This window comes from Schistocerca gregaria, chromosome 2 (assembly GCF_023897955.1).
Source record: "Schistocerca gregaria isolate iqSchGreg1 chromosome 2, iqSchGreg1.2, whole genome shotgun sequence".
NCBI classification, from domain to species: Eukaryota; Metazoa; Arthropoda; class Insecta; order Orthoptera; family Acrididae; genus Schistocerca; species Schistocerca gregaria.
Genome location: NC_064921.1, coordinates 599,714,575 through 599,739,551, shown reverse-complemented (window position 1 = coordinate 599,739,551; position 24,977 = coordinate 599,714,575). Strand labels below are relative to the sequence as shown.

Here is a 24,977-nt window from a genome sequence, read left to right as displayed (position 1 = left end):
CATTGTTACAGATTTTGGTAGTTACTTAGTTTTCCTGTGAAACTTTAAACTGTACCCAAATTTTCATTATTATGCATAAAGCAGGTTTTTTTTTTTTTAAAGGATCATAATTGTGCCGTGATTGGACACTACTAGCCAGAAATATATCTGTACTGCATAAATAAATTGATATGAGTGTAGTTCAGTCAGCTGGCGGAAGTATGGTAGAAGCAACAACAGACTGAGAGTTCTCTGTCTGCATGTGTCATTCGACCAGGACCTGCTTGATCAGAGCATTGATGCTCGTTCACATTATGCCTGAGCATGAGACCTCAACACACTCAGTTTGCAGACCGTTATTTTCTGTTGTGCAACCTGGTGCCCATTATCGCTTTTTATGTTGATAGAGGGGATTTGATGTAGATTGGATGAATGTAGGTAATGGAAACTATTGTACTACCTACCCATTATTTACATGTGTAGGTAAAATTTAAGTATATTTTTAAATCAGATACAAACAAACCTTGAACTTTTAAAAATAAAATCTACAGGATAAGTAGGTTTGTGTGTATGCGTGGGGGGGGGGGGGGGGGGGGGGCGTCGGGAGTTAGGTTAATCTTTAACGATAAAACAACAAAGCTCAAAATAGAAATGTGCAGCAGCAGTAGTAATGGTGTTGTCTTGAGTGCTGTGCAATATCATCATCGTAATAAACCATGTTCGTCTCTCCTGATCATCACTACAGGTGGGTTCGTCTTAATAGTGGGGTGAGTGACATCCCTTGCCTTCTAACTTACACAGACCTACTCCTCGTTCCTCCCCAAGGAGGAGGAACTATTAGTCCTGGAAGCTATAATAATTTCTTGTGCTTTTATGTGCCCATTAGCAGTACTAATAATTCCAGCTCTTGAAGGAGAGTACCATTCTGTTTCACAATTTTATAATTTCCTCCAGTGAATTTTCCTCTTGGTACACTTTATATTGTGTCGATTTTCTATTAAAGTAATATGCTTATCATAGTTCAGGAACAGACATACTGTGAGTTAGCGTATTTAACTCTCATCACAACATTTTTTTAAAAAGCTATTTACTCACTCTGTACGGTCCTTGAAAGGAAATCTTTCAGATTCAGAGAAAAATTACTTTGTCTCTCAAATTTTACAGGTTTCTTGTTTACCCAGAAATGCAAGATGCAACATCTTCTCTATGCCAGAAGAACTGTTGACTTACAACGTATCAAAATCATTATCCTTGCCAGAGTATTTTGAGGGACTGTCTGCATCCACAGGTGTTGATGCATTTAAAAAGTGAACTTCAATTTTTGATATATAAATCTGCAACCGAGTGAGTCATTTGGTAATACCATGAGGCAACGTAACAAAACACAGTTGGGGAACTTCAGCATCTTTTGTTTCTTGACTTCCCTTTACTTTTGTTCCTTTGCCACAGCTTCTCAATATTTGCATTGTTTGTCTTTTTCCCTTCCAGTGTACATATTTTCTCCTTTACAAGCTTTAATTTTTAGTGGATCCTTTCCTTGAATGTGCTCTCTGGCATTTACAACTTCTTTGTCTTAAGAAAAGGTTTTTAGAATTTTGTTGTTAATTTCCCTCATTGCCAGTCTCCATGGTCTTCTTGGCTTCCCAGCATTTATGAATTATCTGCTTCAATCCTCAGTAGTGCAGTTTTCTCAAAGTAATTCTTTTTTATGCCTTCTGCTGTATGAAGGGATTCAGTTATAAAAACTGGAATCATGTCCCCTCATGCAGCTGTGTTTCTATTGTTTTATGGGAATAATTCATGCAGCTATGATCAGTATCCAGCTATCGGAACAAAAATTGTAAATGTTATCTTCTATGTGTATGTATTTCATATTGATTTTTCAGCAACTTCATATTTTGTTCTTATGTTTGTGTATTTAAATATTAGTCAACTCATTTATCCACTGTAGGCACCAACAACCTGCTCAACAGTCTCACATGCTGGATCTGCTGGATGTGAACCTGGGTGCTCCAGCTGCACCTGTTGATCCTTGGGGACTTCCTCAGGCACCTGTCAGTCAGTCCTCGCCAGTCCCCACACGGCCTCAGGTATGTTTGAATTTTTAGAGGAATTTTCCTTTTTATGTTTAAAATATTTCATTTTAGTTTTTGAAATGTTGTCACTGCACTAAAATGTCTGTCATCATCATATTATATATTACAGAAGCCATTTTTAACAAAGAACAACACTTAATACATTCTCTGTTTCGTCGAGTTGTGTTGAAGTGGGCATAAATAGATTACTGATGAGACATTAGTACTATAAATATTTAAATATTACTTGGTTAGTGCCTCTCTCTCTCTCTCTCTCTCTCTCTCTCTCTCTCTCTCTCTCTCTCTCTCTCTCTCATTGTTTAAGATATCATGAGAAATTTGATTTTTCTCATGTATTAAAAAATAATGTTTGTAGCTGCTAGTTGGAATTTCTTTGCAGAGCAGTTTCACAAAATCATCTTTGAAAATGTATTAGCACTCATTTCAGTGACAGTTTTTTAAAATCCTGCAATCTGGCAATCTGGTTTCAGTGATTTTAGAAATTTGCTCAATAAACTGTTTTGCACAATGGTGACATAAGATACTCGTGGAAGACAGCAGTGGACATTAAAGTGCATCAAACCATTTTTGCAAAGATGTAGTAGCCTGTCAACAAACAGTTGTTTAAAACATTTGAGGAAGGTCTTGCTCCAGTAATTACTTTTCTGACAGCTGTTATGTGGACTTTCCTGTTGTACAAAACATTGTCAACATATTTTCTCAGTAAGTTACTGTGAACAGTGTGTGTAGTGAAAGATTGTTCTGTTCTGTGGTAGCTAGTTTATAATGAGATTTGCATATTTTTAATTTATATCTTGCTTCTCACATAATTTGGCTGAAGATTCTCAATAATGCAACTCGTAGTGAAACAGAAATACCAATAAGAAAAGTTTCAATTTAGTTTTAATAAATTTTTGTTCAGTTTTTATTTGGAACATACATTATTTTAATATTGTTTTATCTTTGGTTTTCTCTTTTGTTATATTGAGCAGACATTGGACATCTTTCATTATAGTTGGGAATCGGTAAGAACATAGTACTCTTCTCCCATCAATGAGTAACAACTGAGTGTTCTAACAGTTTGTAAGCTGCTGTGTTTCAGTACTAGCTAACAGCAACCAATTTGTATCACTCATGTACAAAGGGCGTTCAAAACGTTTTGCACAGTAGTCTCTTCACTTTTTTATTTTTTGCAGTAGGAGAATGAAATTTTTTGTGAACATACGTGGAACATTTAGCTACACATTGAGCCTACTCAATGTAGCCTCCATCAGCTGTGATGCATGTGACCCAATGGTCTTTCCATGATGTAAATGCACTTTGGTAAAATCCCAAGGGTTGACTTTTACACCATCGCTTGACACAGGAAATAAGGTCCTTCTCACTATGAAATGTTTTACCGTGCAGGTGGGCCTTCAGACGAGCAGAGGTAAAAATCAGATGGAGCCAAGTCTGGACTGTAGGGAGAATGAGGAACAATTTTCCAACCCATTTTCCTGATTTTCTCCTGCATTTAAGGGCTATATGGGGTGTAGCATTGTCATGGTGTAGTCTGATGAGCTGACGCTGAAGCTGTGGTCTGTGGGTCTTGATGGCACGTCGCAGCTTGTTCAATGGCAAACGAATCATTTCAGCAAGCTGTCGTGTCATCACACTTCTGTCATTTTGGATGATGTGATGTATGGTCTCCTTACCCACATCGCTCACTACCGTCAATGGTCTACCGCTTCGTGGATTGTCCAGTAGTGTGAAATCACCTTCTTTAAACCTCTGCAACCACCGCTGGATACTGTTGCGATCCATGGTGTTCTCCCCATAAATGGGGAGCAACTTCCTGTGAATCAATGTGGCAGAGTCATCGACGGTCTTGAAGAGGAACTCCATCACTAACCATTGTCGCAACCTGACATCTACTTCATGGTTCATTATGGCTCATCTATAAATAAAAGAAAATTCTCTTATATACCAACTTATAGCTAAATGTTTCATGTATATTCACAAAAAATTTCATTTCCCACCTGTAAAAAAATTAAAAAATTAGAGACGACTGTGCAAAACTTTTTCAGTGTCCTTCGTAAGATCAGTTAGTTTCACAAGACTGGCTTCTATTTCAGCAGTTGCACAGAACCTCAAATTATGTTAAAATATCTTTAATATGGTTAACTTTTAGTTTTGTCTTCTGATATTTTTCGTCCTGTTTGCCCTGCTGTTTTTGAAGTATACAAGTTTCAAGGAAGTGAGAGTATAAATTTAAAGGACAGGTATTGGATTGTTAGATGTTTACACAAGCAGTCCTTCACATTGATTATGAAGTAAATTTGCTATAGAAGCCACAAGAAATTAAATTTGAGCTATCTGGTTGCAGTAGTGCATTTTGAGTAACCTGGCTGTCTTCCCTCAATGGTCTGAGTGTAAGATTCTCATTAACTGCTAATGAATTTCTAGATGATTGTATAGTGAATAGTCTGTCCAATAAATTTTATTTCTTTGTCTTTTATCAATGTCCTTTCCATAGATACCAGTGATGCTCTGTTGATTTTGTGTAGAAAGTTGAAGCCCTTATTGTAACTGCTACAGCTTCCTTTTTTGTCTTTACAGCTGTTCTTGCTTAGAACAGCCACTTTTTGAAAGATGGGAACCGTGTGTACTTTACAGTACAGATACACCCTTTCTTGAGACGGAGAATCAGAAGATATGGATACTGCAGCAGGATCTAATGAACTACTGCATTTCTATTTTATTTGTTACTCTGACAGAAAAAGGACGTGTAATGTTTGACATACAATATTAAGATTATATTCATAAATTACACACACTGATATCCTGTAATTACTCGAATCATTTTGCAACTAGAAGCAATCAGTCACAAGAACATATACCAGTTCATTCCAACAAATCTGGCCAAACTGTTGTTGAAAGTACAGTAAATTTGCATTAAAGAAAAAAATCTACATAATTATACATTCTGTGACAATATGTGTAATGACTCATTCGAAGTTGTATCTCCAATAAATTAATTAATCAATGTATAAATAAAAAGAAAACTTGGCCCTGATGGTGAAGTATGTTTCCTCAAGTAGTAAGTAAGCAGTAGATACTTAGGGCCAGTTACATGGCATCCTAAAGTGCGTACACTGTGTGGAGTTCCACATGCTCCCTTTTCTGAAAACTGATGCACTAATGTTAACAGTTTTATGTGTGATAGTTTCAACTAATTTATTTCTGGCTGCAAACTAAAATGATTTTGCTGATACAAATGCACAAAACCATAACTGTTGATCATTTAAGTAGTTCTCCAGTATTTATCTTTTCCTCTCTATTAGAAGTTATTACTATGTGACTAAGGTAAATTACAAATTATTTTTACAATGCTTTCTACTGACTGGAGATTTCCAGTCATTTACTGCAATTTGAAATCACAATTTAAAACCTGCCTCTCCCCCTCCCCCCTCTCCCCCCCTCTCCCCCCTCTCCCCCCTCTCTCCCCCCTCTCTCCCCCCTCTCTCCCCCCTCTCTCCCCCCTCTCTCCCCCCTCTCTCCCCCCTCCCTCCCCCATCCCCCCTCCCCCTCCCTCCTCTCCCTCCCCCCTCCCCCTCCCTCCTCTCCCTCCCCCCTCCCCCTCCCCCCTCCCCCTCCCCCTCCCCCCTCTCCCTCCCCCCTCTCCCTCCCCCCTCTCCCTCCCCCCTCTCCCTCACCCCTCTCCCTCCCCCCTCTCCCTCACCCCTCTCCCTCACCCCTCTCCCTCACCCCTCTCCCTCACCCCTCTCCCTCACCCCTCTCCCTCACCCCTCTCCCTCACCCCACTCCCTCCCCCTGTCAGTGCCCCCCAACCCTCCATAGACGCCCTCCGTCCCCTCTGTAGGCGCCACCCCCCCCGTGTCCCCGCTGTAGGCGCCGCCCCCCGTGTCCCCTATGTAGGCGCCGCCCCCCCTGTGTCCCCTCTGTAGGCGCCCCCTCTAGGTGCCCCCCCTCGTCCCTTCTGTAGCCCCCCCTCTCCTCGTCCCACCCTCCCACCTCTCAGCCTCTCTCTATCCCCCCTCTCCCCCTCTTTCCTCGCCGTCACTTTCCCCGGTCTCTTCCTCCGTCTCTGTCCCCCTCGCTCTGCTCCTTCTCCCCACACTCGGCCCCTCTTCCCCCGCCCGGCCCCTCTTCCCCCGCCCGGCCCCTCTTCCCCCGCCCGGCCCCTCTTCCCCCGCCCGGCCCCTCTTCCCCCGCCCGGCCCCTCTTCCCCCGCCCGGCCCCTCTTCCCCCGCCCGGCCCCTCTTCCCCGGCCCGGCCCCTCTTCCCCCGCCCGGCCCCTCTTCCCCCACATCTTTGTCCGCATGCATGCACATGTGCACACCTTTACAGACCTGTGCCACCTAATATATCCTGAGATGCGTGCACACGCACTCTCATGCACACACATTGTTGTTTTGCTTTTTTATTTTTCAGTATGTCTTTAAGTGTACTTTGTTTCTTAAAATATTTCAGAATGATCCATGGAGTAGTCCAGCATCACACCAAAGCGTTTCGGCAGCTGCGTCTCCTTCTCCTTCACCAGCTGTTGACCCATGGACGCCAGTGTCAGCAGATACAGTAAATAAACCATGTTAGTAGCACTCTGTATACATAAAGTATATAGTATACTAAAAGTTTCCTTGCAGTATTCAGAAAAACTACTCTAACTTCCCCTTTGTTTTACAATACATTTTAAAATAATTGAATAAAGTAGTCTAGAGTGTGATTTTTAAGTCGATACTGCTTGTTCCTTCCTGGAATAACAGTGAAAAATGTCAGTTATCATCTTGCCTTGATGCTGTTGATTTTTCTTTTCAGGATTTTTGCTCCATTAAGTTAATCACAAATTCTTTGGATAGTTAAGTCACTTTCATTGGGAAGCAGAGTGATTGTACGTCAGTGTACAACAGTTATTAGCCAGCTAGAGTGATAAGTAAATAATATTTGACAATGTTCTCTTCCTTGAAATGCTAGGAAAGTGGGGATCATCTTGCTTAGTGACATGACTCATGGGTACAGCGATAATGAATGTTAAAGGTATGACAGAAGAGCTAGTTTGCTTGCTGTAATCTTGAGCTCCACATGCTGTTTTCTTCCAAGTAGCTCTGCCAGCTGAGAATGGAAGTTAGCAGTAGTGACAAAATGAATTAATTGAATTCACGGAAAGTAAACTACTATCAATAAAAACACTACTCTGGCCACGTTGAACATCTTTCATCATTATGTAGGAAACGAAAGCCATAAACATGCATTCCATAAGGCTACCCTTCCAGTGAAAGAGCTGCCATGTATGCATTGCTTACAGTTGTTCATTCTGTCAGTCATATTTTAATGGATTAGCTTTTATACCTTGATGTGAGAATAATCCTTGAGTCGTCCGGCGGCCAGCCAAGCATTTTAAAAAACAATCAGACTCCTTCCTAAAATACTGGAAATGAATTTCAGTGTGTTGGTTCTCGGTTCATACAGTTTTTCAAGATTGATTATCAAGTAAGGTTGTTCTTGCTCTGTGAAAGTGTACTTCTCACTGATTACAATATGTAGTTTTTTTAATGCAATTGCTTCCTCAGGGGTTGAGCATTCCTTTGTAGGGTACAGACTGTGAGTCCGGGTCCCTGCGCTGGGTGCTGGTAAGTGTCGAGAGTCCTCTGTCACTATAACTTTTGGACATGCTTCAGTGACTACTATACATTATGGCAGTGGGATGTTGTGTGTGACAGGGAACAGGGATCAGATTGCAAGGATGGTGAAAGGTCTATAAACAAAAACTCTATCTCAAAGGGTGCTGCACACTGATGATATGGATACTATTGAGCTGGAAGAGTCGTTACTGGGCAACCTCTGGGGAAACTGCTGTACCTCCATTGTATAAGGCTTTCGAAGCTGTGTCCAAGTGTATCATTATTACCCTATTGCTCCCAAGATGGCCACTCAAATTTTTGTCCTCCTCCTCGAAGCAGAATGGGTGGGCCACTGGAAGGTATCAACAACCAATATTTCAAGACCCCTCATGTGACAAGTCCTCCAGTTCCTTGGTTTCTTCTAGGTACTTTAGTCTTTAGTAACAGAATGCATGCACTGGGTCAGAATGTGTTAATCATAGTTTAACAGGAGGGGGACACTTTGGGAAAGTTTCCCTTTCTACTTTCAAAAGGATTTAGAAGGCATAGCAAGTACATTAAAATCTGTTAAGCAGTTGCACAGAGGAACTCTGTTGGTCAAAATTTTTACTTGCCAACAAGCGACACACCTGCAGAAAGCAAAAAGCCTTGGGGAATATGCCACTGAAACTGAGATACACATCACCTTGAACTACAGCAAAGGTTTTGTCACATGCAACGGTCTGGTGGACATCCGCAATGAAGAACCTAAAGATAAGTGGGCTTAAGAAGGTATTGTCGGTTTGAACAATATCACGAGAAAGGTGGACGGGGATATGACAAAATCTAACTCCTTCATCCTTACCTACAGTAGCACAGAACTTCCAGATTATATCAAGGAAGGTTTTCTATGCCTAAGTGTGAGGCCCTCTCCCAAACCTAATATTCTTCTTCAAATGCCAGCCCTGTGTGCATACTACTCTAGGGTGTAAGGGAGGAGCTACTTTGAGTAAATGTGGTAAGGATGCCCATGAAGGAGTTGGTTGTTCATCTCCTCCGAAGTGTGTAAATTGCTCTGAAGACCACCCTCTCTGGACAAGAGACTTCAGTATCTACCTAGAAGGAAATAAGATATGAGAGATTGAAACAAGAAACACATCCTGTATAGTGAGGCTAAGAATATTTATAAGACTGAAGTGATATCAGGTGTTCCCCAGGGAAGCGTCCTGGGACCTCTACTGTTCCTGATCTATATAAATGACCTGGGTGACAATCTGAGCAGTTCTCTTAGACTGTTCGCAGATGATGCTGTAATTTACCGTCTAGTAAGGTCATCCGAAGATCAGTATCAGCTGCAAAGCGATTTAGAAAAGATTGCTGTATGGTGTGTCAGGTGGCAGTTGACGCTAAATAACGAAAAGTGTGAGATGATCCACATGAGTTCCAAAAGAACTCCGTTGGAATTCGATTACTCGATAAATAGTACAATTCTCAAGGCTGTCAATTCAACTAAGTACCTGGGTGTTAAAATTACGAACAACTTCAGTTGGAAGGACCACATAGATAATATTGTCGGGAAGGCGAGCCAAAGGTTGCGTTTCATTGGCAGGACACTTAGAAGATGCAACAAGTCCACTAAAGAGACAGCTTACACTACACTCGTTCGTCCTCTGTTAGAATATTGCTGCGCGGTGTGGGATCCTTACCAGGTGGGATTGACGGAGGACATCGAGAGGGTGCAAAGAAGGGCAGCTCGTTTTGTATTATCGCGTTATAGAGGAGAGAGTGTGGCAGATATGATACACGAGTTGGGATGGAAGTCATTACAGCATAGACGTTTTTCGTCGCGGCGAGAGCTTTTTACGAAATTTCAGTCACCAACTTTCTCTTCCGAATGCGAAAATATTTTGTTGAGCCCAACCTACATAGGTAGGAATGATCATCAAAATAAAATAAGAGAAATCAGAGCTCGAACAGAAAGGTTTAGGTGTTCGTTTTTCCCGCTCGCTGTTCGGGAGTGGAATAGTAGAGAGATAGTATGATTGTGGTTCGATGAACCCTCTGCCAAGCACTTAAATGTGAATTGCAGAGTAGTCATGTAGATGTAGATGTAGACCATACGACCTCTCACATTTATTACATAATTTGTTTCAACCCTTAAAAATCCTATTCAGACAACCAATGCTTCTACACAAATGGAGGTCTTTAGTCTCAGCACCACTACCACTTACTGGATGGAGCATTACTTGAACGGAAGCCGCGTAAGTGGATGGTTGACAGGGCTAACCACACACTCTTCAGCCAGCTGTTTATGTTCGAACATTGATGCAGCATCAAGGAATGTGTGGAACAAATCACATGAGCGATCCACCATGTACCTTGGTGAGCCATAGAATGGCATTTAGCTATCTGCATCAGGCATGTGGCTCTAGAGATCTAAATGCCGCCTAACAGTAGACAACCTTGCAGCCTTTCGGGACGCAAGAGCCAAGGCTCAACGTGTCGTTAAGGAGAGGAATAAAAGTTCATGCAAGCATTCCTGGACTTTGTAAACCAATCCACTTGTTCTACAAAAGTTTGGGAAGCCGTCATTGTGATTTCTGGTAAACACAGTCTTTTACTAGTAACAGCACTACTGAAACAGTCATCTGGAGATATCACTTAAATGATGGCAGAGCATTTTGTGTTGATCCATCCAGGATCTGGCATCCTACCACTACCATATGACTGTAGAGATGTGCCAGTTAGACTTCAGACTCAAAAAATCTGAGTCTTACAGTTGTCCAGTTTCCATGTGGGAGCTGTATTTGACACTGTCTGAGGCTCTTGATACTACACCTGGTCATGACCAAATCTGATACTGCATGCTTCAACATTCACAAGCAGCAGCAAAGAAAATCCTTGTTGCATGTTGTAATTTGAAATGGCAGACAGGCCACTTTCCTGACTTGCGGAGAGAGGCCATTCTGATTCCTGTTCTCAAACCAAGAAATAACCAAACGTTTACCAGTAACTACCGAGGCATTGCCTTAATGAATGTTATAGGAAAGACCCTGGAATGAATCATTAACGATCATATTGTCTGGGTGTTAACAACTCCTAAGCCATTCACAGTACGGGTTCAGGACATTTCGATTCACTGTCAACAACTTGACCCTGCTAGAGGCGGATATTCTGGAGGCTTTTCTATGTACCCATCACTGTATTGATGTATTCTTTGACAGCTGTAAGGCATAAGCCACTACTTGGAGACACCGTATTCTAGGGCAGCTCCACTCATAGGTCTTTCATGGCCACCTCCCAATTTTCATATGGTCATTCCTATCTAAGCACATTTATTGCTCCCGAGTTGGTGACATGCTGTCAGCTCATTTTGAGCAGGAGTACAGTGTTTCTCAGGGGAGCATTTTAAGTGGTATCAGCTTTGCCAGTACCATAAACGGTATCACTTCAACAGTAAGGAGTCCTGTACAATGCATCCTTATTTGCGGATGATTTTTCCATTTTCTGCTCCTCTTGCAGTGTGGCAACAGTGACTCGCCTGTAGAAAATTGCAGTGCAGGGGTTAGAGTTTTGGGCCGTAAAGACAGATTTTCAGTTTTCTGCAGAGAAGTGTGTGTGTGTGTGTGTGTGTGTGTGTGTGTGTGTGTGTGTATGTGTGTGTGTTCATTTTAATCATTCTTATCATGTTTTTAAATTACATTATTTTCACATGGGGGACACTATTCTACATTTTAAAGACTCGGTGAAGTTTCTATTTTTTACTCCAAACTGTCATGGTTTCCACACCCGAGGGACCTGAAAGCCAGAACCTAGAAGGCACTGAATATCTTAAAGGGCCTGAGCCACAGTCTTGGTCAGCAAATAGGGTGTGTCTACTCCAGTTTTATAGGGCTTTCATGCTATCACAGCTACACTATGGGGGCACAGTGTATGGATCAGCAAGGCTTCCATATCTGAAAATTATTGACGCTATCTGCTATGAGGGGATTCAGTTGGTTACAGGTGTTTTAGGACAAAACCTATATCCAGTGTGAGGCTGAGGCCGAGGAACCACCACTCCAGTAGCAGCACCTTATGCTCCGAATTCACTTGTACACCATACTGTTGCTCTTCTATCTCTGGAACATCTTTCCTCCAACAGTCCTTGAGCAAAAAGGCCATTTGGGATCCACATGCAGCACTTGCTGGAGTCACTTGGTGTGGGACAAGTACAACCCCAACTCCAGGGTGTTAACCACTTGTCACCCTGGCAAAGGCCCAAGGTAATTTTAGATTTATTGCAGTACAGGAAAGGTACATTATATTCTGACATTGTGTTGAGCACCACAACTCTATAGCTGTATCTATGGATAAATCTAAACAGTGGGATTCCGTCGGTTTCTCTTTTGTTTTCCCCAATCTGATCATCAAGATCTAGCCGCCTCAAGACTTTCCTGGCTTTGATGCAGAATTATATGCAATCTTGTAGTACTTAAGCAGATGAGAAGTGTTTCACATGGTAAATTCCTGTCTGTTCAGAGTGCCCTTCACTCCCTACAGTGCTTGCACCCAACAAACAAGCTAATCCATAATATCCAGAACACCCTCCTCCAGCAACATAGGTTGGGGTGGTGGTGTCTTTATGATGGGTTCCTGGACACATGGGTGTTGTGGGGAATGAAAGGGTGATTGTAGCAGCCGAGGAGGCATGTCGTGATCCTCATTCAGTTCAGTGTGCCACCCCCTTGTTTTAATCCCAAGTATAGCACCTTTCACCCTTTTTTCCATTGTCTTAAGTTTTGAGAGATAGTACAATTGTGTCCTTTCATAGGTTTACTCCTTACTGTCTGATAAAAGTTATAGACATTTTATCCACATTTGCTTCTTTTAATGTTTGTAAGGACACTGATATCCCACCAAAATACAGTTCTGTCTCATTTTCTGAAATCCACTCATTCAAGTGCTAATGACTTCCAGGCTTACACTGTTGTTTAACAGAGATCAGCATAATCAACATTATTGTATAAAGTATTCATTATGCTACTTGTTATTAGGAGACATGCTGTGCAAGGTAAGAGTTTTAAATGACATTTTCACTAAATAAGACAGTTAACCAAATTTCAATAAGGAATGATCAAAAAGTTTCCATTTGAAGGCCTTACAGTTGAGAATTGGTATGCCAGTCAGTCATCCCACTGATGCACCAGGATGAAGATACCCAGTCTGACAGGAATTGTTGACCCTTCAAGACCTTTTTTTTTTAAGGAACCAAAGGCGTGATATTTCTATGGAGGGAGATCGGTACTACAGGGTGGGTGCTGTGATGTCTCCCAGTCGAGGTTGGCCTCCCGGATTGATCGTCATTTCGTGTCGGATCGCAACTTGACACACCATTCACAACAGCGCTTTTCAACAGACATGCATTCCCATATACTTTCACCATTCTCGGATAAATGTCTATTGGTATTTATCCTTGGACAGCCAAGGAAAGAGTGACAGTTCATTGGTCCTGCTTGGACGCTTTTGGTAATAACATCACCATAGTTCACATTTTCACATTTACCGCATGCGCGTCAGAAAGCCACAAATGCCACATGATCCTTTGCCTATATGGCTGTGCTTATACACACACAACGGAGTCGCACTGCATTGCACATACACTTCAGCAACTCCCTCAAATGAAAACCTTTTGTTAGCTCCTTACACATTCATGAAATGTGTTGAGTCATATTTGGCAGAAATGTCTCCCATTTAAAAAAATCTTTTTGATAGTGGCAATAAGCAAAAAGAAATAAATTTTAGGCATAATTTAGTGTTAGAATTCCTTAAATGATTAAATGGAATTATAGATAGGGGTGTTGTTAATTTCCACTGTATGAAAGGAAAGTTTGTTGTCTGCTTGTAATATGAAGTTCTGTAAATATTACAGTGATGGATCAGTATTTAAGAACAACATTAAATTCTAAAAAAAGGAAAAAAAAATCGTAGATTTTTCTTAAATACATAAATGTTGAAGCTTGATGTGAGGCCTTATGACAAAACTTAGTTAGCCGCACTTGCTGTAGTGGAAGCTGGCAGCTGTAAACGCAGAGAATGTACCATGTATGACCCTTTGATTCTTTAATCTGCAAATATGTTTACACAAAATTGTATCGGCATGAAGGTTGAAATGTAGGTTCAAAGTGTAAGAAACTATAATTACATTTAATACGCATTGATATTAAGATTCACAGCATTATAGGAACGCTAGTACTCCACATAGTTTGTTTTTTACTCTTCTCACATGTAAGGTATTTGTTGTTAATATTGATTTTTTTTTCAAGCTTTCAGAAGTGAAAACTTCCCCTAATTTAGACTGAACTCTCCAGTACAGCAGTCATTGATTTCTGTGGTCTTTATTTGTTAAACAGCAGCAGCTGTGGATCCGTGGCGTGCGGTATCGCCGCATCAGATTGGTAGTAGCACTGGAGCTGTTCCAAGACAGGTGGCAAGTGGCATGGCAGTTGGTGCTGTAGCAGGAGGGGCAGCAGCAGCAGCTTCTGTGGCAACCGCTGCTACTGTGCAAGACCCTTGGTCACCTGCTACCAACACTGAACACTCGAGTCCGAGTAGTACAGCTGGAGACCTTGATGAGTTTGACATCATTACAAATCGTGCAAGTGCCAGCACCAATGCCAACATGATCAACAATAATGGTATTTTTTTATTGTTGGTATTCATATCACAGCAGAATTTTATTATTATTATATATATAAGACTGCACTGTAGTTCCTTCTCTAGATTGTTGCACAGATGACAAAATGGTAGATATCGAAAGAGGGATAGAAAAACAATTAAAATCGCTCAAAAGAGGAAAGGCCGCTGGACCTGGTGGAATACCAGTTCGATTTTACACAGAGTACGCAAAGGAACTTGCTCCTTTCTTGCAGCGGTGTACCATAGGTCTCTAGAAGAGCGTAGTGTTCCAAAAGATTGGAAAAGGACACTGGTCATCACCGTTTCCAAGAAGGGACATCGAAAAGATGTGCAGAACTATTATACCTGCATCTCTAACGTCGATCAGTTATAGAATTTTGGAACACGTATTATGTTAGAATATAATGAGTTTTCTGAAGACTATAAATCTACTCTGTAGAATCAGCATGGGTTTCGAAAAAGACGATTGTGTGAAACCCAGCTCGCGCTATTCGTCCTCGAGACTCAGAGGGCCATAGACATTGGTTCCCAGGTAGATGCCATGTGTCTTGACTTCCGCAAGGCATTTGATACAGTTCCCCACAGTCGTTTAATGAACAAAGTAAGAGCATATGGACTATCAGACCAATTGTGTGATTGGATTGAAGTTCCTAGATAACAGAATGCAGCATGTCATTCTCAGTGAAGAGAAGTCTTCTGAAGTGAGAATAATTTCAGGTGTGCTGCAGGAGATTGTTCTAGGACCGTTGCTATTCACAATATATATAAATGACCTTTTGGATATACATCAGAAGTTCACTGAGGCTTTTTGTGGATGATGCAGTAGTATATCGAGAGGTTGTAACAATGGAAAACTGTACTGAAATGAGGGAGGATCTGCAATGAATTGACGCATGGTGCAGGGAGTGGCAGTTGAATCTCAATATAGACAAGCGTAATATGCTGTGAATACATAGAAAGAAAGATACTTTATCACTTAGCTACAATATAGTAGGTCAGTAACTGGAAGCAGTTAATTCCATAAATTATCTGGGAGTAGGCATTAGGAGTGATTTAAAATGGAACGATCATATAAAATTGATCTTCGGTAAAGCAGATGCCAGACTGAAATTCATTGGAAGAATCGTAAGGAAATGCAATCCAAAAACAAAGGAAGGAGGTTACAGTACACTTGTTCGCCCACTGCTTGAATACTACTCAACAGTGTGGGGTCCGTACCATATAGGGTTGATAGAAGAGATAGGGAAGATCAAATGAAGAGCAGCACGCCTCGTTGCAGGATCATTTAGTAATCGCGAAAGCGTTACGGAGATGATAGATAAACTCCCGTGGAAGACCCTGCAGGAGACACGCTCAGTAGCACGGTATGGGCTTTTGTTGAAGTTTCAAGAACATGTCTTCACCAACAAGTCAAGCAGTATATTGCTCCCTCCTATGTACATCTCGCAAAACGACCAGGAGGATAAAATCAGAGAGATTAGAGCCCACACAGAGAGGTACTCAAGGTATTCTCCACCACACACCGTCAGGTGGCTTGCGGAGTATGGATGTAGATTATTGTTGTTGTTGTTGTATCTGCCCTATTTAGTGATTCTCAGTTGCTTTAGCATCACTACTGACGGAAGAACTTTACCCAATAGCTATTTATTCCAAATTATATTATCTCATTGTTAACTTTAATATATTAATGATTTTTTTTTAGAGATCAGTATGTTTTTTTTAATTATTATTGTTGTCATTTCTCACTATTGTGTTCAAAGATGCAGTGGAGTAGTTGCTGCCCCTCGCTCCTTATAAATTCCTTGACATGTGCCAGGAATAGCTGTTATAAAAGTAATTCAAATGTTTTTGTTATAGACTTAAAAAATACAGTTGTGACACGCTAATTTTTGTTATACACTGTGATAGCAGTGCAGCATGCATATAGTGAGCTACACTGTTGAATACCACATCTGATTAATGAGAACAGCATCACTCATACTGATTTGTAACATGGTTTGTATAGGAGATAGTGTATTGAGTGCAATAAATTGTAGCAGTAATAAAAATGAAACACTGAATATCCCACAAGGTATTAAAAGCACATTAAGGGACAGTTTAGTTGCAGTTTTCTCATAACCCAGACATATTTAATGAATAATATTATCTTTTTAAGAACAAGAAATACATAGCGAATATCAGAATATGTGATGAGTGGCAGAAAGACATCATACGTCTTTGGTTTCTTTCCTACGCTGTGAAATAAACCTTTTATGAATTACTAAAATAAGAGACTGGTGTGGAATGCAGTACCTAAATTATTCAATGTAACAGATAAACCCCCTTTACTGGCCAAGCATCACCAAAAGAAAACATTATATGGTGATTTCTTACATAAAGATATGTGAAACTCGGATGTTACATGGAATTAACATTATGTAATGTTGTTCTGTACATAGCATGGTGACTCAGTGGGTAAATCTCAAGACTACCAGTTCAGATGTATGGGGTTCAATCCGCAGTCACAACTATAATTTTTTCTCTCTTTTCACTTCTATCACTTCTGCTAAGTTTTTGTTGCCATGAAAAATGCCACCATGGTCCAGAGTCCATGTTAAACTGTAGATGTCCGTTTAACTGGCTGGGCAAGTCTTTTCAGAAGTCAGAGGAAGGCAAGGGCATAATCATCTCAAACATCATGTAATAATGAAAACATAATCTGTATGAAAGTAGCTAATTCTTATCAAGTCAGTTGTGCAGATAACAAATGTAACTGAGATAATTGACAATTAACTCTTGTTTTTGTTTTATATAGGTCTATGAACTGTTTGTAATACTGTAATAATATAATAATAATAACAACGGTGGTGGTGGTGGTGGTGGTGGTGGTAAAATACAACATTGAGGTCATACTAGTTCAGTACCTTACTTCAGTTTATATTGTAGGTGGTGGTGATGATGTAATTTGTCATTATTTTAATTCAAAAGTGATTTTTTATAACTGTTCTTCTTCTTCTTCAGATGAATGTGGAACATGCACGTTTGACAGGTCTCTAATTTGTAATTCATATAGAAATGTGAAAGTTTCTTTCTCAAAAGAAACAAAGAAATCTCCTCTCCCCCCCCCCCCCCCCAGTATGTGGGGGAGAGAGCATTTACTTAAAAAGTTGTGCCATTAATTGCAGCCTCTTAGACATTTTGTCTATAAAATCTGAGATAAAAATAAAACTATGTTGTTTGGAGTACTTCTGTTAGCGGTATTATGGTGACCATCCTTAATGTTTAGTGTGCCATGAACCAGTCACACATGGACAAAAGCTTGGTATACATGAACAGAATAAAACATTTGTTCTGAAGGTAGTAATAAATCTCTCAACTTTGAGCCTAATGCTTCAAAAGGCTCAGAGTTCAGAACTGATGTCTTATAACAACCCACCCAGAATAACACAAAATCAACTAAATGAACTCATAGAGATTCGGATCTATTAAATGCTCAACTTCTAATATTGCACCTACCAATCTTGTGGTATGTATTAATGTTACAAGGCTTAATGGAAGCTATTGCAGTTACTTACAATCCTGAAGAATGGATACTGTTCATCAACTATTCTTAAGACAGCTATGCTTTTCCATTTAGGTAAAGAGCCACTTTCAGTGCCTACTGAGTCTGCAGTTTATGTGGGAATTTTTGGTGCCCTTACGATTCTTGCACTTGTACCAGGCATGCAATTATGTTACATTTTATGAGACAGCCATTCACTGCCTTGTGTCTGTCTCAGTGGGACAAGTGTCTCAACTGCCAAGGTCAATACTTCTAACATACAGATACTGGTTTTTGTAATTATGCTTCTGGCTCGTTTCTTTTTGAATGCCTCTTATAACAGTGGTGCAGTTCCCACAAATACATACAGATTTTATTGTACAAAGTTAGTCACTTAGATTACAGCAACTGTTTCATATTAAAGGTTGTGATCAGCTAGGAATGTGGTTTTTTGGCAGGTATGTGAAGTAAACTTCTAATACCATAAGCAGTTTGTCCAACCAGAATCAGGTTATTAGAATGACTGGGAATTTGTTAATTTTGAGATCCACACTATTTTAAAAATCAGCACATTAATTTTTAGAGAAGACTATTAATTAATTAATGACTCAAAAGCTGTGTGTAGGTCTGTGAGCAAACTGCATACAGTCTTTGACTGCTGTAAGAATAAGAGCATACACTGTAATGTAATACCATATGAATTGGCTCACACTATGGAAAAAGTATTTTCGCATATTTTTTAAATTCTGTATAAAACAAAAAAATCTTAGTTTAATTCTGTTGATTGTTACAGATTAATGAAACGTTGTTCTCTCTCTTCAGGAGGAACATTGTCCCCTGATCCATTTGACTTGACTGGCCTAGGGGACTCATTGTCAGAAAACAGGCAAACCACAGCCAAGAAAACGCCTCAAAGCTTTCTTGGAGAAAATTCATCCTTGGTAAATCTTGATAACCTTGTAACCATGAATACCAAACCAGCTGCAGCAGCACCTTCTCCAGGTAAGACTACTATCCTGACAGATGTTTTCAGAAAAAAAAAAAAATTCTTTCTGTTACATTTATATTTGATGTCAACAAATGTATCTCTTTCAGAAGTGATTTTCTTGTTATCGCCAATCTGTGTTTTATATGCACTCTGCTTAGCCATTATCAGTTACTGTACTACTTTTAGTGTCATTTCATCAGCATAACCAGATTTGATGTGATGTGATTTGATTGTGGCAGGACGTTACTGATATCCGGCAGTTATCCTGTGTTTTTATGGAACATTAGCAGATTTACTTCAACGATATTCCAGTACCCTTGCTCAACTTTTTGTAGATGTTTTCTTATCTCTTCAACACACTATCCATTCCATTCATCTGTGCTTCCAGGTCCTTTCTGTTCCTTGACAGAATTAAAATGTCATTGGCAAACCACACAGTTATTATTGCTTCTCTCTGATGTTTAATTCCGTTTCCAAATTTTTTCTTGGTTTCCTTTACGGTCTGGCCAGTGTAGACATTGAATAACATGGGAGATAGGCTACAATTCTGACCCACTCCTTTCTCAGCTGTGGCCTTCCTCTCATGTCCTGTGGCTCTGATAACTGCAATTTGGTTTCTGTACAAGTTCTAAATAACCTTTTGTTTCCTGTATTTTATATCTACTACTTTTAGAAATATTTCTGCTTTTGCAGGTCATTCAGAGCATCTTCCAAAGTTCTCTTTTCTCGCACACACTGTCATTCAGCGTCTCCTCCCAATGCAGTTCTCGTAAGTTCACATCTTTCTTCGCCTGGTCTCTCCATCTTGTTCACAGTCTTCAAGTTGGTCTTCATCCAGGTGCTGTCCATTCTAAGGCTCTTCTTGAAAATATTTCTGGTCCCATTCCTTCAATGTGGCCAAACCATTGATGCCTACGTCTCTCCCTAGTTTCTTTTAGGGACTTCATGCGTAGGGTGTTCCATATTGTTTAATTCCTTATTCTGTCCCATCTTGTCTTACCCAAGAGCCCTCATAGAAAGCACATATCTGTTGCTTGAACAGTAAAACTTCATTTATACATTTTTCACTTACACGTTTTTGAGTCCCAGTGAAATATCTACAGTGTGCACGAGTTATGATGCAGTGTTTCAGAGTGGGTTGCTGGGAAGTAGATTGGTGATGCTGATATTAGACTATAACAACATTTGATAGTGTAATAAGGAACTTTGTCAAAGTTAGGCATTGGTCAAATTTTCTCTTATATCTAGTGCATCGCCTTAGATTTGACCAAAGGAAGCATTCGTCTTATGTTTACTGCATGGAGAAATCAACTGCTTTGAGCGCTAGTAGCATTGCTGCAGCTGTCTGACACACAATGTTTTTCAATATGACTACCAAATTTACATGGTGCGTCGCATGTACAGGGTGGTCCATTGATCGTAACTGGGCCAAATATCTCACGAAATAAGCATCAAACGAAAAAACTACAAAGAACGAAACTTGTCTACCTTGAAAGGGGAAACCAGATGGAGCTATGGTTAGCTCGCTAGATGGTACTGCCATAGGTCAAATGGTTATTGGCTGTGTTTTTTAAAATAGGAACCCCTATTTTTTATTTCATATTTGTGTAGTACGTAAAGAAATATGAATGTTTTAGTTGGACCACTTTTTTCGCTTTGTGATAGATGGCGCTGTAATAGTCACAAACATATGACTCGCAATTTTAAACGAACGGTTGGTAACAGATAGGTTTTTTTAAATTAAAATACAGAGCATAGGTGCGTTTGAACATTTTATTTCGGTTGTTCCAATGTGATACATGTACCGTTGTGAGCTTATCATTTCTGAGAAAACATGCTGTTACAGCATGATTACCTGTAAATACCACATTAATACAATAAATGCAATCAATGCATTTGGCAATATGTGTAACAACATTCCTCTCAACAGTGAGTAGTTCGCCTTCCGTTCGCACATGCATTGACAATGCACTGACGCATGTTGTCAGGCTTTGTCGGTGGATTACGATAACAAATATTCTTCAACTTTCCCCTCAGAAAGAAATATGGGGACGTCAGATCCGGTGAACGTGCAGGTCATGGTATGGTGCTTTGATGACCAATCCACTTGTCATGAAACACGCTATTCAATACCGCTTCAACCACACAGGAGCTATGTGCCGGACATCCGTCATGTTGGAAGTACATCGCCATTCTGTCATGCAGTGAAACATCTTGTAGTAACATTGGTAGAACATCATGTAGGAAATCAGCATACATTGCACTAGTTAGATTGCCGTCGATAAAATGGGGGTTCAATTATCCTCCCTTCCATAATGCCGCACCATACATTAACTGTCAAGATCGCTGATGTTCCACTTGCCACAGCCATCATGGATTTTCTGTTTCCCAACAGTGCATATTATGCTGGTTTACGTTACCACTGTTGGTGAATGACGCTTCGTCGCTAAGTAGAACGTGTAAAAGAAGTCTGTCACCCCGTAATTTCTCTTGTGCCCAGTGGCAGAACTGTACACGAAGTTCAAAGTCACCGCCATGCAATTCCTGGTGCATAGAAATATGGTATGGGTGCAATCGATGTTGATGTAACATTCTCAACACCGACGTTTTTGAGATTCTCGATTCTCGCGCAATTTGTCTGCTACTGATGTGCGGATTAGCCATGACAGCAGCTAAAACACTTACTTGGGCATCATCATTTGTTGCAGGTCGTGGTTTACATTTCACATGTGGCTGAACACTTCCTGTTTCCTTAAATAATGTAACTATCTGGCGAACCGCCTGGACACTTCAATGATCTGATCCAGGATACCGAGCAGCATACATAGCACACACCTGTTGGGCATTTTGATCACAATAGCCATACATCAACACGATAGCGACCTTTTCCACAATTTGTAAACGGTCCATTTTAGCACATGTAATGTATCACGAAGCAAACACCGTCCACACTGGCGGAATGTTACTTGATACCATGTATTTATACGTCTGTGACTATTACAGTGCCATCTATCACAAAGCGAAAAAAGTGCTCCAACTAAACATACATATTTCTTTACATACTACACGAATATGTAATAAAAAATGGGGTTCCTATTTTAACAAAAACACAGTTGATATCCATTTGACCTATGGCAGTGCCATCTAGTGGGCCAACCATAGCGCCATCTGGTTTCCCCCTTCAAGCTAGACGAGTTTCGTTCTTTGTAGTGTTTTTGTTTTATGCTTATTTCGTGAGATATTTGGCCCATTCACTATCAATGGACCACCCTGTATAACAAAACTGCTAGAAATATTCGAGGCATATGAAGTACTGTGTAGCTTAAGACATCCCGATTACAAAAACAGAATAAAAATTGAGAGCTATAAAAAAATTGTTAATGCTATTAGCTGTGAAGTATGCCCAGGACATATCCCTGAGAATATAAAGGAGAAAATCTACAACTTCTATGGAAATAAAAATTTTACATGACTGCAGTACGTATTAAATTTATTTGCCATCACATATTCCTCCTTCAGTGTGTTATACATACCTTGAAACACTTCTGGTATTCATTTTGTCAATGTGCACTGCAGCATTAGAGCGCTATACTGGTACTGTAAACTAGAGTAACTAGAAAGTGCATTATTATGGTAAATCTGTCTTTTGTGGATGTAGCATTTCTTATGAGAGTTTTCATAATATGAGGAACCAAATTTCTTGAGCACATATTGAAATGTACTCTTGTCCATTCCCATAGAGATTTTCATGTGACTTTACGTCCTCGACTTGCAGCTCCAATAGCAAATTTTATCTTTTGAATCTTGCTGTGTAGTCAAAGGCTTCACTCAAATATGTTTCCTTTTCTTCTGCTTATCTTGCAAATACAATAACATTGCAGTTGCAGTGCACACAAATGCAGACCAGGTATAATTTTACTAATGGCATCGGTGGAGTTGTGTGTTGATGTTGGCAATGACCATTCATTGCTGGGAATTCGTTTCACCACGAAGTAAATAATTAAATCTGTTCTTGCTCTATGATTGACGGATCGTTGTATGTATCCTTGTTTGCTCAGTATATTAGCTATACTCATAAAATGAACATTTCGTAACAAAACATTTACATTATATGAAGATAGTGTTGCCAACATCAGCACACTACACTGCCGATGCTGTAAGTAAAATTGAACTGCAGAGAATAGTATTAAGTCGTCGTCGGCCATTATGAAGGAATTTTGATGAAATATGAGGTATGTCCACAAAGTAAGTTCCATTTGGTTTTATAAAAAAATATGTACAGATACAGAAAAAATATATATTGTACAAAAATCTACAGCTATTAAACTACTTTTCTACATAGCTTCCGAAATTTTGTAGGCACTTGTCATAGCGTGGCACAAATTTTTTTATGCTTTCATCATAGGCCGCCTGTGTATTCACCAAGTGGTAACATGTTCTTTCAGCTTGTCATCATTGTTCAAGTGTTGACCACCAAGGACAGATTTTAGGTGTAAGAAGAGATGAAAGTCGCTAGGAGAGAGGTCCAAGCTGTACAGAGGATGATCAAACGCATCCCAGTGATATTCCCATAAGAGTTTTTTGGTCACATTCGCTGTGTGAGGTCGGGCATTATAATAGAAAAAAACACCACCTTTCAACACTAATCCTTGGCGTTTGTTCAGTATTGCGCGGTGCAATTTCTTAATGGTCTCACAGTAACCATATGCATTGATTGTGTGGCCTCGTGGTAGGAAATCAGTAATTTCCAAGAATGATTGCCTATCGAAGTTGCGGTGCCCAAACGAAACTTATCAAATGTGCTATAGGGTAAATCGATCATGCGAGTCTCATGGTGGGCATTATGAGTATGTCTAAGGTGATCACTACAGCAACAAAAAAAGAAAAACATTACAAAAATACTTGTAATTTCTAAAGATACATCGTTGGTGTTATCATCATGTGATATATGTGCTACAGGGACAATTCCCTTTTTCCCATAGCTAGGATAAACTCTGCCAATATCACGGGTAAGAATATTGGCAGTGTGTCACATGCATTAACTTTCCCCAGCAAATGCAAATTGTGGAAGTGTAAGTATTGAAACAAGTACAGTTTGTCCCTTTGTCTGGGATGCCCTTCTCTTTTTATGGAGACTTAACAGATGTACACAGCCGCTCAGTATTCTGCGTGTGGACACTGGGGTCATCCGAAGACACGAATCCACAGAATGGTTCACGAATTTGTGGTCGAACCCTTCAGCTTTCAGAGTCTTGTAAGACTGAAAGCCGTCTGTTATAACTTTATTACCAGGCAGTATGAAGTGTTTCATGAGACCCACTAAAGTGACCTTGTCTTGGGACAATACTCTCACAATGAAACACTTCCGGGACTCTCTTTCTATTCCACCGAATACCCAAATGTGATCTATTTCACTATGTGAAGATAGTCCTCTCTGGTTCTTTCGTCTAGCTATATGAGATTCGCTCCACCAATTGGTACGCTATCATTTGTCACTACCACATAACAGAGTTCTCCGAAAAACCCAAAGTAGTCACAGTTTCTGATGCTGTTGCTTGCAACGTGTAGTCTCAAATCCAGCACGATAAAAGAACTATGCTTGTCGGAATGGATAACTTGGAAGAGTCGAACCACATATTTTTCCTGATACCCGTTCGTTTTCTGCACTATCCGCAATGAAATTGCAACGGTATTTCAGTGTCGACACTCGTCTTATGAAGTTTTACAGACTTTGCAGTATCAAAGTCAACACAGTTCCTCCTTCCCTTGTTTGGCAGAATTCCATATTTGAGGCAGAAAGGAAATGTATGGAATTAAGAGTTTTCCATGTCAGAGAGCCTGGGGAAGAAACTTCAGGAACACCAGACAACACTCACTATCGACAGAAACCGTGTGGGTTTCCCAATCAAGTCACAAATAATTAGGGCGGAAATGTAATGCAGATGAATTAAAGGAACAACAGAAAACAGATAAAAATGATGATTACAAATAATTGATCATAATGCTCGCCATGAGACTCGCATGATTTACTACCTCACTTTCAGTATGTATCATTTGTATCCCACAACTTCGATAGGCAATCATTCTTGTAAATTACCGAAATCAATCGGCAAAATGCCTTTTCTGATCATATAGGT

General features: G+C 40.1%; 1 protein-coding gene across 6 annotated transcripts in view; it reads left to right on the top strand.

Moving 5' to 3' along the window:
• LOC126334538 (epsin-1) overlaps nucleotides 1–24,977 on the top strand; it is a 149,195-nt gene that overhangs the window by 95,747 nt on the left and 28,471 nt on the right. For 4 of the 6 annotated variants that reach the window (XM_049996900.1, XM_049996897.1, XM_049996898.1 and 1 more), the window contains exons 9-13: nucleotides 1,931–2,069; nucleotides 3,047–3,079; nucleotides 6,528–6,645; nucleotides 14,047–14,331; nucleotides 18,675–18,854. In XM_049996900.1, coding sequence (XP_049852857.1) covers nucleotides 1,931–2,069; nucleotides 3,047–3,079; nucleotides 6,528–6,645; nucleotides 14,047–14,331; nucleotides 18,675–18,854 — 755 coding nt within the window. The remainder of the gene's footprint in view (nucleotides 1–1,930; nucleotides 2,070–3,046; nucleotides 3,080–6,527; nucleotides 6,646–14,046; nucleotides 14,332–18,674; nucleotides 18,855–24,977) is intronic. The other 2 variants (XM_049996902.1, XM_049996901.1) reach the window with 1 other exon arrangement.